Raw genomic sequence first — 13,877 nt, 5'->3', positions numbered from 1 at the left:
ATCACTCTTTTTTCAAAATCGTCATCAAGTTTGAGACGTGTTAATTAACCTTTATTCTATTTCAATAGGTTTAAGCTTGATAAAAGGTTGTACATAAAGTTAATTATGATAAAAACTCGGGCTTCCAGTAACAGGTACAAATTAAACTTTTTAAACCCTCTTCACATGGAAGTTATTCCGATCAGAAAAGACAAAATCAGGCAAAATTGTGTGATATATGTTGTGCAAATTTACGTTTATCAATTAGTCACAGTCTCTTGGGCTTCTATGGCCTGCACTCGGTGAAACCTTCACTTTAATAGTTCATATAACGTTTTATCATGATCGTAGGATTAAAAGTAACTTCAGTACGAAGGTCATCTCTTTTTTGCATTATATCTCAAAACACATTGTTACTTTGCCTTCAAAGTAACATTTTTCGTGTAAGTTTAAATCATTAAACTGAAGCTATTTTTCAAATAAAAATTAGAAATTCAAAATTTTAAACAAAATATCAATGCGATTGTGTCTGTGCCCCTTTAAGTACTTATAGCTAAAGATCGCCGGAATCTGATATCAAATTGAACATCAAATGTTACAATGTACTTACCGTATATTAAAATAAGAATAATTATTTTCTATCATTCACTTAAAAATAGAAAGGCTGAAAAGCAGGGCTGCTGAAGGTAAAGAAAATATTTGAGACTCTGTCTGTAGCAAGTGGAATATGAGCAAAGATTGAGGCCGATCAAGCTGTTTTGAACTACATGTGCGTTTATATTCAAAAGGTACTGGACGTAAAAATATCTATTCTAGAAAACATGCGTCACTCACTCACTCTCTCTCTCTCTCTCTCTCTTTGAAATGATATAATTTAGTGTTCAATGATATTTTTTTTTCAGAACAAAGATAACCAGTTTTTCTGGCTTCATAGCATTATAGCATCGTTTCTAAAAGCTGTTCTTAAAATATCGTTTTCGACTGATAAACTCTTTTTATGTATCAGTCGAAAACGATATATTTAAAAACAGATTATAGAAACAAATGAGTTACATTATTGATAACATATAGTGCATAATAGAATACAAAAATAGGAAAAAGGTGACTCGACCCCATATTTAAAAAGAAAAAAAAAACAATGGAAAAGGGGGGGGGGGTCCATACCCCAAGTGCCTGTGCTAACACTGTCTAAATAATATGCTGAAGTTAACAGAAAGTTTTCTTATACATGTATTCTTTTCTCGTATGTAATAGTGCATTCTTTTGTCATACATTTATGTCATATGAAGACTCTCTTTAACCCTCCTTGATATTACTCAAGTTACTCAGTACACTAAATAATTTAATTTTTGAAGATTCATGAGGACATGAACGACGACGCTTCACGCCGGTATATTTCATGAAGTGCTTTAGCGCTTCATGATAAATATGCAGGCTTGAAGGGTTGTACATGTAGTTCATGTACCTCATGAATTCTCAAAAATTAAATTCATATCTTATACTTACATTATTTTTCTGATGACTTGCCACATATTTTTTTCATTCAATGATCATTTTTGAAAAAAAAGTTGCACTATTGTTTGACTTCAATTACATCACAATGGAAATATTCTTACTCATCCCACGGTAGTTCATGACAACATGAACTTTTTTCTAATTTGCAAAGAATCTTAAAGAAAAATCTTTGGAAATGTAAATATATTTTCGTAAATAACTATTTATGTCAGATTCTTCTTTCCATATTCATGTTGTGTCACTGACCGCGTCCGGCAGTTTTTATTAAAGGCCGAAGTCTCCGAAATCAAGGTAGCTGGAGCACGTGCAGCAGGTGCGAGAGGTACAGTCATTAGGTAAGTTGAAATGATAACTGATAAGCAATAACAGATAAATTAATGCTGGATAAAATTTACCTTCTCTGCAAACCATTGGAGGTATTACCGGTCAGTTTTGAACAATGCATATTTGTTTACCTGTTCACTATTCAATTTATTTAAGAGGTTATGTATACTTTTATGGAAAAGTGAAATTGTGAAAACCATTTGGCTGGCAGTTGTTTTTTTTTCAAATGCAAAAAAGTTTTGATTTGCTACATGTTTCTGTGCTTTGGCCATAATGGATTATTTAAAATCTGTTAAAGTCATTATATGGAATTCAAAATGTCTTTTTGCATCTAAGCATGATTCCGATAGATCCTGCTGTCCGTTCAGTGTAACAAAGCCCCTTTGTGTCACCGGTATACATGTATATGTACATGTAATAGAAGAGAATTTAAACGGAGAAAATCTATTGATTCATGATTGCTAAAATATTTAATTTCAGTTTATACAAATCCCGATTTTACATTTAATGATTTAACAACCCATCATGATGCAATTCGCATATATCTCCTTTTTCAGGTTTTCATCAGTAATTCTCACTTTCAAGTATGAGCGCTCTTCAGTTCGTGTTTGTGGTCGTGGTAGCGGCGTTTGCTGCGTTTCTAGGGTACCAGGTCCGTCTGTCCACTATCAAACCAGACATGACCTCAAGAATTATCCGTGACATGTCTCCAGACCAGGAATTGGTTAAACACTCCAAAGAATTTCAGAAAAAGGAAATTAAAAAGGTTTTTCGTCTGATTCTATTCATTGTTTGTTTGTTGTTTCTTTTTGTTTGTTTGTTTTTCACAACAGAAGTTATTTTGAAACATTTGATTTTAATATTGATACTTTTGAAGACTTTAAAACTACATGTAACTTGTTTTATTGGGAGGGGGGGGGAGTCTTGTCTGTTTTATGTTTGGCTCTATTATGTGTATTTGTGTGCAAGATTGAGATACTAGAAATTGTATTATGTTACTGAGCTCTTGGTTTATGGCAGGTTATGGACAATATTTACATGGGGATTGGGTATGCCTTAGGCAATAATGGTGATTGCCCCTGATGGACTTATCATTGTTGACGTCACTGAAAGTAGCCTAGCTGCCAAAGAGATTTTAACGGAGTTTCGAAAAATCACAAAGAAGCCCATAAAAGCAATTATTTACACACATCATCACACCGATCATATTGGTGGTGTAGGGGTACGTTCTCATTTTAGCATTCTTACTTTTTATTTTCCTATTCTGTTCAATAATAAATCCTTTTTGAAAATAATTTTTCAATTATATATCCGTGCGTGCATTCTTTTTACTCTGTATATCCCAGAGACTGAAAAGAAAATTAATAATCTTGATTTTGTGAAATACTCCCGGACACATTCATTTAAAAACAGCTGCATATGTGAGTTATTATTATTATTATATAGTAATAAACGAAATACTAAAAACTACAAATTTTGAGCAGAACAAGGAATAAGCAGAAGTATTACGTACTAAAAAGATGGAGAGAGGTGATTTGAAAAAGAAAAAAATATTTTGAATTGTTTTACCATTTATTCTCCGTTAAACATTCCAGATTCGTAGAAACAATACAAAGCTGTTAAAGCATCTAAAAAGTGTTTTATTTGATTTGATATTAAAAAAAAGGGGGGTTTTAATAAGGTACACTTTTCAAATGTTTGAGCTTACTCATCAAATTAAGCCCCCCCCCCCTTTCCAATATGGATATCATTCTCTGTTTCATTGTTCGTATGTCGTAATTGTTCGAAAGTTAGTTTTAATATTATCTGTGGTATAAGAGCTAATTAGAACGCATTTTAAAATTTTTTATTACATGTATACACTAAACAAGTAAGTGTTGCGAATTCAATCATTCATTTAGATAAGCAAGTTGGCTTATTCCTTTTTGGGTTAATTAAAAAGCATAGTATAAGACTGTCTTCAGCGAAACTTCACTACCGGTCATAACCGACAATAAACATGCATCTAGTCAGTAGCTCCAATGATTTTTTTTTTTTAATTTTAAAAAAAAAAAATTTTACGCACAAACTTTCTTCATGCTACATATACATGTATATAAATATTTGAAATAAAATCAAGGATGAAAAATTTCAGTCAAAACTTGCTATTTTCACAGGGTTTTATTGAGGATCCTTCCAACTTGCCAGACATTTGGGCACACGAACAGTTACCGCAAGAGATTAGGAAGTTCCACACTACCGCTTACGGAGCTAAGTTCAAGCGATCCATGCGTCAATTTGGAACATTTGTCACCAAAGACAAGTTTCAGAATGCTGGTATAGGAATCCAGTTGAATTATGGGAAAGACAAAGATTCCATGGGGCTTATCCTCCCAAATAAACTTTTAAGGGATATGGAAATGGACATTAATATTGCAGGTATCAAATTGACTATAACATGTACATTAATTGTGTAAACGAAAAATAAATCGGCCGGATTCAAGATTTTCTTTTAGATAGGATGTAGGTCACACGAGGGGGGGGGGGGGTCACAAAAAACCCAGGGCTTTGAATTCTAGCGTAAATGCCTAATAGATTTATAATAATATTTCCTGTATAATTTTCTTGCAAATTCGCTTTAAATTGGAAAGCTCCAGGTTTTTTCTCTCTGAAAAGGTAAATAAACATTTTTGTATGAATAATTATAATAGTACAAATAGAAATAAATATAAACCATCTATTTTTAAAATTGTTGGCTTTTTTTTAGTGAACAAAAAAGATCTCACAAATAAATAAATTATGAAATTTTAAAGAATACATACATGTACATGTATATTTCTTTACAGGATTAGACGTTCGTCTTTTGAAAATACCAGGAGAAACAAGTGATCAAATCGGTCTTTGGATCCCATCTTTTCAGGCCTTTATGTGTGCAGATGACGTATACAGGGCATTTCCGAACATATACACCATACGAGGAGCCCCTGCGAGAGATCCAGTGGACTGGTATACTTCAGTGCAAAGAATGCTAGATTTAGAACCAGAATATCTTGTTCCAAGCCATACACAACCAATAATAGGCAAGGAAAATGTCCGAGGAGTCCTGGAAGTATACAGAGATGGCATTCAATTTGTCCACGATCAAGCAGTTAGGTTCATCAACAAGGGTTTTTCACCTGATGATGTTGTCAAGCACGTGGTCATGCCTGAAAAACTTCGTTTGCATCCTCACTTAAGAGAATTTTACGGCACAGTACCTTGGTCAGTAAAAGGGGTGTTTCAACTTTATCTTGGTTGGTTTAGTGGTGATCCAGTGGACCTCTTTCCTCTATCCAATACTGACAAAGCAAGCCGTGTGGTGGCGCTTGCTGGTGGTGTGTCAGAGACCTTGAACTCGGCAATCAAAGCGTGGAATGATAATGATATCCAATGGGCCTTGGAGCTTGCCTCGTACATCCTAGTTGTTGACGATCGAAATGTTGAGGCAAGAAAAATCAAAGTGGATTGTCTCACTCTTCTTGGAATTAGAAACATCAATGCCATTGCCAGTAACTACTACTTGACGAGTGCTCTTGAAACATCAGGAAACGTTCAAATAAAACTGGAAAACAAACATCGTCAGGAGATCATCACAGCACTAGGACCTCGGGAACTGTTTGAACTTGTATCTTCTATGTACAAATACGATGAATGCGGAGGTCGTTCCGATATTGTGGTATTTGTAATCAAGGATTTAAACCAACAATATACAATACAGCTTCGTAACTATGTTGCTATTGTCAGAAGTGACATTACACCTAAGAAATACGACATAAAAGTGATTGCGTCCGAGAAAGCCTTGAAGAAAATGATGATAGAAAAAATTGTAAATGTACAGTTGAAAGACTTGGGTGATTTCAGTCTTGAAGGTAATGAGGAAAAGTTTAGAAGTTTTATGGCCTGTTTTGAATCTGATTGGAATAAGTGAATCTTGAATCTACATGTGGTTACTGTTGAAATATTTTTGTTAGATGCACATCACTTAATTGTTTTTTGTAAAATGTTCTACAGTCTGTATAGTTGTATACTTTTTCAGTTTTCACTTCTGCATTTGTGTGGAATAACTTATAGCATATTACATGTATTAGTTGCATTATAAATGCAGGATATGAGCATTGATTTTTAATAATTTTTTTGTAGCCAAGTGTAATAAATGTCCAGCAATATACACATGTGGGGTGGCAAAGTGCAGATCAGCTAGTTAATGCTCGGTTTTTAGCCGGCAACAATATGTACCGATGGACGACAATACGTGCCTTGAGGGTATGTACATATTGTCGACGACGACAATATGTACAAAACAATAATATGTACCCTCACAGGGACCATGATCTGAACAATTAACAATCTACACTACCTCGGGAAGCTTCCACTTAAGTTTCAGCTTTTCTGGTTCAACGGTACTTGAAAAGAAGGTTGTTAAAGATTTTTCCTATATATTTCTTCGTAAAACACTGTCTCCCTACTACGGCACCTACCTTTCCCCAGGGGATCATGGTCTGAATAATTTACAATCTATACTACCCCAGGAAGCTTCAACCTAAATTAAACCTTTTTTGGTCTAGTGGTTCTTGAGAAAATGATTTTTAAACATTTTTCATATACATTTCAAGGTAAACTTTAATTTCTCTTGTGGCCCCACCCTACCTCAAGGGACATGATTTAAATAATTTAGAATCTACCCTACCTCAAGAAGCTTCGAGATAAGTTTCAACTTTTCTGGCTCAGTGGTTCTTGAGAAGAAGATATTTAAAGATTTTTTACCTTTATGTTTTAAGGTTAAATTTTGATTCCCTATTGTGGCCCCACCCTACCCCTGGTGGCCATGATTTGAACAATTTAGAATCTTCATTACATCAGAAAGCCTTCAGATAAGGTTCATCTTTTCTGTCTCAGTGGTTCTTGAGAAGAATATTTTTAAAGATTTTTTTCTTTACATATCAATGTAAAACTTTAAATTTATTCCGTATTGTGGCCCCACCCAATACCCGGGGGCCATGTTTTGAACAATTTAGAATCCACACTACATCAGGATGCTTTCACATAAGTTTCAGCTTTTCTGACACAGTGGTTCTTGAGAAGAAGAATATTAAAGATTTTTCCTATATATTTCAATGTAAAACCTTGATTATCTATTGTGGCCCCACCTTATCGCTGAGGGCCATGTTTTGAACAATTTAGAATCTACAGTACCTCAGAAAGCTTTCACATAAGTTTCAGCTTTTCTGGCCCCGCAGTGGTTCTTGATAAGATTTTTTGGACTCCACCCTATTTTTGCCTTTTCTTGATTTAGAATCCCCATTACCCAGGAATGCTTTGTACCAACTTTGGTTAAAATTGGCCCATTGTTTCTCGAGAAGAAGTTGCCGCTCTTTTATTCACTTTCAATATTTAAAAAAATCTTTGAAAATCTTTTTTGCAAGTTGTGTGCTTTCTAAAGTTCTAATGTTGTAAGAGTCCTATTTGTCCAGTAAAGTGGATAAATCTGTGAATACGGCAGACACAGCGACTGTTAAATTCTTATGGTATTCTCTCTGCCAAGAACTATAACTCCGGTAGGAAAACATTAGAGTGGATACGACTATAACTTCTCATTTAGTTTTTTTGGTTTTATGATGTGATCAATCAATTTGCTCACGTGGTAATTTGCATAAACGCCAAAGGCGTTTATGCGTAAAATTATCACGCGAGCAAATTGATTGATCATCATCATAAAACCAAAAAACCAGACAGTTATTCTTTATATTTACATTTTTTCCTGATCCTTGATTCAATTAAAAAAAAATCAATAATAAGAAATCTCAGCATCCCCACCAGGTGTATTACTAAGCAACACGCAGCGAAAGAGCAACACGCAGCGAAAGAGCATGCAGTTTTGTCACGTGCTGAGCAAATCGATTTATTGGGTTATAAAGCCATTACCTTATTTGTAGTTTTATCTCAGAGAAAGACATTGGAAAATGTAAATATTTGAGTGTCTAGACAAATCAGATGCGCTTTATAGAGGTATCACAATATCATTAATCATTATAATAATTATAAATAAGGATGACTGTATTTTCCGTGTACCTGGTGCAATATTGTGTACGCACCTACATTCTAAATGTGCACGTAATTATAATTAGCTAGGCTACATGTACAGGTAATGGGGGCAGCATCTAAATCATAATTTATATATAATATGATAACTATTAAAGCAAAAAGACTATTCTCTGAAAAAGTACCTCCCGCTTACTAAGCGCGTACAAATAATAAGAAAAACCGACCTGTGGTCTCTCGGTCAATTGTACGGTAAATAAATACTTTCAGGTGCAGATCCACAATTTTCAGATTACGGAGAGCAATATTTATTGTGTTTAATATTTAATATTTTAAAAATGAATCAAAGAACACCTAAGCTCATGTTTAGGGTACAACGCATCGAACCGGTTATCTCAAGACTGATAGTTCAATACATTTGTAGTTTAGGAAATATAATATTATTTATACATAAGGATGGCTGAAATTAATTCTACGTTTTACATCACCTAAATATTTCAAAATCTACGAGGGGGGGGGGAGAAAAAAATAAACAAACAAAAATGGCATTTTAAATGTTATTATTAAATATTAATAATAATATGCAAGTTATCCAAAAAAAAAATGTTATGAAAATCTCGGTCAGAATTGTTTGGATTTGTTCAAAGTACGAACTTCGAACTACATATAACTTGTACAGGTATAATATATATGACTCTTTTTTTCTAACGGGAACTCTGTTTCCCTGGGAGGGGATTAATTATGAACATTTTGCTAAGTAAATTTCAGTAATTCTTAATATCATTGGGGTCCAGAGTGAGACCCTCGCGCTACCTGCTATCAACATATTTTACCTGTCAACTACAGTTCCCTCTTTAATAGTTACGTAAATTTTCATAACAAAAAACATATATATATATATATATATATATATATATATATATATATATATATATATATATATTAGTTAAAGAGGCATCTTATTGAATATTTATTTATTTTTTACTTGCTTCAGATTAATGGTGCTGCGTTTAAAAAATGATATTTAAAAAAAAAAATACAAATTTCAAAAGTGTGAAATTCATATTTTATCAAAAATTGATTGAAATAATCAATACTTTGAAATAATTATTGGGAAAATCCTGTTTCCCATTAGTTTGGTACACGAACCCGCAACTCTGGGAACACTTCATTTTTACAAAATAGGCTAGAAAGGTTCTAGTGAATATATGTGTATATACTGAGGTCAGATTAATCCAAATGTATGTACATTGTATTCACAAATATAACGAACGGAGTTAGTGTCTGAAGGAGTGTTAGTGTATAAGTAAAACTAAAAATGTAACGTTACATGTGGACTAAATTGAGAGTTTAATACTAATCAAATAAATAAAATAAATAAAATGTACAAAAGCAAATTTAAAAAAAAATCAAACTTTGGGGGGGGGGGCTGGATCATGAAACTAGCTTACACATCACACTGGGCTTTGCGGTTGGTACATGTATATACAAAGTATTTACACCGATAACGTTCGAATAGTATTGTGTATTTCGATTTTTATAAATTTACTCATTCATAATTTATTATATTAAAATATCATTGTATACATTTAGCATTGTAAAAAAAAAAATGCATGTGTCCACGGGCATTTTAAACAGTCTTCCTATGTTGGACAAGGGAGAGGGAATCACATCTGAACATCGAAAAAAAAAGTAATTTTTCAGTTTGGGACATATTTGACTTCAAACTAATATCAATGCATCAAAACACAGTTTGTACAATGTTTCCCCCCACTTACCTCACACAACAAAATAATCTGAAAAAAATTACTGCAAGATTAGAAGTAAGCAAGTCAGCAAATCTAATACAAGATTTCATATGACTAAAGACACCCCAGCACGTTTTGGTTTCTCTCTCCCCCCCCCCCCCCCCCACTTTCCTTTCCATCATCCCCTTCATCCACATTTGCTTCCTTTGGTCTTCCCTCTTCCTGTTTTCCTTTACTTTCTGGCTTATCCTCCACCCATTTGATGGCAATTGGTAGAGGAGCCTAGTTTTACAGAAGTACATGTACACATATCAGTTGAAACAAGATAAAATATTGTTCAAATAAGTAATAAGTCAGCTGAATACCTTTCCGATCTTCTGCCTCCTCTAACATAAACAGCAACAAGAATACTTTAAAGGGGAAACACAATCGCACTGCGAAACAAAAAAATGAAAAGGAGACTTATTTTGCGTAAAGTGATGAATATATTTTTTTATTTAAAAAAAATAGTATTTTCAGGTATTTTTTTTTCTTTGTTGCCTCGCTTTTTTTTTTTTTTTTTTTTTTTTTTTTTTTTTTTTTTTGCTTTTTTGCACATACTTTCACGTCTGGTCCCACAGACCAGTCGATCCGGAGATAGAAATTTCTCCCTCCGAATCGGACTGGAAAATCCCGTACCACCGATCATCCTCTCGGACCCGGAAAATTTCGTCTCCCTGTCATGTCAAATATATTTGCATTCAAGATTTGAAATCCATGACACAAATTTTTCTTGGAAAATCTTACATGTGTTAAGTTCACATACTTTAATAATTCCAATTTTGGGGCAGTATCGAAAAGGTGCGCGGAGGTTATCTGCTGTTCTGGACTCGAAAGGCTACAAAAGAAAAAAGACTAAACTAATTAGTAAATACGAAACTCCCAACAAAAGGATTTTTTTTATTCAAAATCATGTATATTTAAAAGGATGGTGATTTTATTTTTAGTAAATATTCAAGCAATTCAGTTTATTGCAATACTATGCATAATCGGAAACATTTAATGCCTGTACTATATCTGTACCAAAAAAAAAAATTACACTTACTGGAATGTTTACCTACCTTTTTTATTACTCATTGAAAGTACATGTACTTGACTTATAAAATGAATGTATGTGTCTTACTCAATTTTGATAGCTATCGGCATTTCTTAAGCAAAATTGTTAATCACTAAGTATAATTTATATGCACAATACCAATGCACTAATAATAATTATATATAATTTTGACTCTTCTATCAATCCATGGCGCTTTGAATAAGACTTGGATTACGAAAGTCATTTTAATGCCCCCCCCCCTTTCACCCAGCCAAAAGCCAGAGCAATTTTTACTCTAAATACAAAAAGTCAGTTGGGTACTTCGAAATATATGTACTTAAAAAGTATTTTTCTACAATTATTTTCATATTTACTTTGATAGCTAACTTGTAGTAATCTTTTTTTTTCTCAAAATAAGTGCCATTCACAGATCATGTAAATTCTTAAATTTAGTTTAGAGGATATTTCCTTATTATAAATTATCATATACCTAATCATTCTTACTCATTTTCATAATTATCATATGCATGTATCAAAAGGCAACCCCATGCACCCGAAGTTTTTTCAATAAAATACTAGTAAATGTATTATTTAGGTGGTGTTTTTATGAAGTTACTGAACAAAGGCATGGTCATTGTTATTAAAAATAAACTTCTAGTACAGGTAAAGTTATTGTTTTTTTAATTTTTTTCCAAATAGCCCAATATTTTAAACTTTATAATTAAAGCATTTGGGATAGATTTTGCTGTAATTTTATAGTCTACAAGGACACCGGAAAAAAAGGCAAGGGGGGAGGGAGACTCTATTGTTTTATTACGGTGATCAATTCTTTTGTCCAATTTTTGTGTTTGATAATAACAGACATTCCAAAATGCTGTCATTCCACATAAGTGATGAATTTTCAAAAGCCAAATATGCCAAATGTTGCTCCTTCTTCCATTTATAATTGTTTATATCTCTATAAATTTATAATAATATCTCGGATTCTCCCTTACTGTTACAATGAGAGAGGATAGAGAGAGAGAGAGAAAGATAATTATGAAAATAGTTCTTTCAGGCCCTTTATCTTTCATAAAAAAATCTCTTTCATTATCTGATATTATAGTGTTCGGCCTATTAAAGCAAATCTTTGCTCTATCAACGCCCTAACAGGACACGATCCCTTGCATCAATATAATACGTACAGTTGTCCCTAGACCTAAGATAGCAGGACGTTGGTTGGTGCAAGATTCCTTTGACAGCGCAAAAAAGTCTAGTCACTTCATACAATGCTTTCTTACATGAAACTTGGTATAAGCATATCGATATATAGATTTAATGTAACAGGTCAAACGTTACCACTGTACACAAAATTCATATAAATCCTTTATAAAAGACAGGCGCGAATCCAGGAATTTTTTTCCGGCGGGAAGGGGGGGGTCCACCCCGATGAAAAAAATTCCAACCGAAATATTTCTTGACAAGGCAAAAAAAAAAAAAACAAAAAACAATAAAACAAAAAAAAAACTAAATTCCATATAAAACGTATTACGTATTAAACCCAGAAAATATCTTGACAAGCAATTAAAAAAACGTAAAACCCATTTCCCAAACGTGAAAAACACCTATTTTTTTGTTTGCCTCAGTATATGCTTTTATTATTATAACTCACCAAATTCCAGGGGGGGGGGGGGGTCTAGACCCCCCGAATCCCCACCCCCCTCTAAATCCGAAGGAAATCCAAAGGTCTTATATCCTTGGAATATTACAACTTCCAGTCAAAAGTTTCCCTGAAATAAATCTTCATATTGATATATATTTGCCATTTCAGGCGCGGATCCATGATTTTTTTCGCGTGGGGGGTGGGGGGTGGGGTGTTCCACCCCAGTAAAAAAAATCCAACCCAGAATTTTCAAACAAAACAAAAAGCAAAAAAAGAAACCTTAACTCTTTTCCCAAATGTGAAAAACCATTTTCGTGTGTGTGTGTGTGTGGGGGGGGGGGGGGGGTAGCCGGCTCCACTTCACTTCTTAAGCTTTATATGTTCGACTTTTCCCATCAACTGAACAGGAGTCTGCATTTCTAAGGAGGGGGGGGGGGGGTCCAAAGTCACTTTTAGTTGTTTTACTATATACATTTAATAACTCTGCAAATTCCAAAATTCCAGGGGTTCACCCCCACCCCCACCCCCCGAACCCCCGCCCCTCCCTAGATCCGCACATGCTATTTTCATAGACGCAACCTTTTGGCATGTCAATGTCAACAGGTTACGTCATCAAATCTTGCGACATCGATTCAGAAATTCATTAATTAGTATCAGGTAGTTTTCGCTCTCGGCAAACCTCGCAAATGTACACTGTACACCAATTTATCTCGTTGGACAGGAACGTAGTACTTTATCTTTTTTGAAAGTGGGGGAGGGGGCAGCCAGATATAAATATTTGATAACTTACCCGAAAAATCTTTGACAAGCAAAGAAAAAGAAAAACGAAATTGTTCTAACGCGAAAATCCTATTTCTGAATGCGAAGGGGGTAACTTTATCAATGTATTTCCAACTTTTTCAACATTTTATTAAATTACATCACTATCATACATAACCATGGGTCAGTTTGACAAGCCTATACTGCAACAAAAAGGAGGATAACCGGCCTTTCGGTGAACATTTTAACTGTTTGGAAAAAAGGGGGATGGGGTACCTCCCTCCCCTATCATTCAATTCAATCCAATTATTTCATTGATCAATTAAGGGCCCTCAAGGTGCAAAAAGTACATTGTAAATACTCATATATAGTCATATACATGTAATACAATAAACATATGTATACACAAGAGAGAAAGAGTTGCGTGATTGAAAGGAAAAACAGAATAAAAAGGGGGAAATCAATAAACCCAGATAGTATGTAATACCTTTAAATAAGTTCTGGGCAAAGTTATTTGTTTATATACATGTATACATTATCTTTGTGCATACATACATGACGATGTACATATATCACATATAAATTATGTAAGTACATGTTCATACTTCTATATAATTCACCTTGATATAATTCAAATCTAACTTGTGGCAATGCCTTTAGTAAGATTTTTTTTAAACCTCATTCTTCATGACCACAATTTGATATGTCCAGAATAGTTTTTGTTTATCATGCAAATTTGTAAATTGTTATACATCAGGTGAAATTAAGTTAAACAGTT

At 33.8% G+C, this 13,877-nt stretch overlaps 1 protein-coding gene across 1 annotated transcript; it reads left to right on the top strand.

The window, feature by feature from the left end:
- The first annotated feature begins 2,385 nt into the window (after positions 1-2,385).
- LOC133205533 (linear primary-alkylsulfatase-like) lies at positions 2,386-5,888 on the top strand. The gene is given in 5 exon segments (XM_061341365.1): positions 2,386-2,584; positions 2,839-2,882; positions 2,884-3,040; positions 3,975-4,236; positions 4,644-5,888. Coding segments are annotated over 5 exon segments (1,764 nt in total). The 5' UTR covers positions 2,386-2,404; the 3' UTR covers positions 5,765-5,888.
- Positions 5,889-13,877: the final 7,989 nt, after the last annotated feature.

This window comes from Saccostrea echinata, unplaced genomic scaffold (assembly GCF_033153115.1).
Source record: "Saccostrea echinata isolate AGI-Se365-2 ecotype Australia unplaced genomic scaffold, CSIRO_AGI_Sech_v1 ptg000054l, whole genome shotgun sequence".
In the NCBI taxonomy this organism is placed as follows: domain Eukaryota; kingdom Metazoa; phylum Mollusca; class Bivalvia; order Ostreida; family Ostreidae; genus Saccostrea; species Saccostrea echinata.
This window is presented reverse-complemented; position numbering and strand designations above follow the sequence as displayed.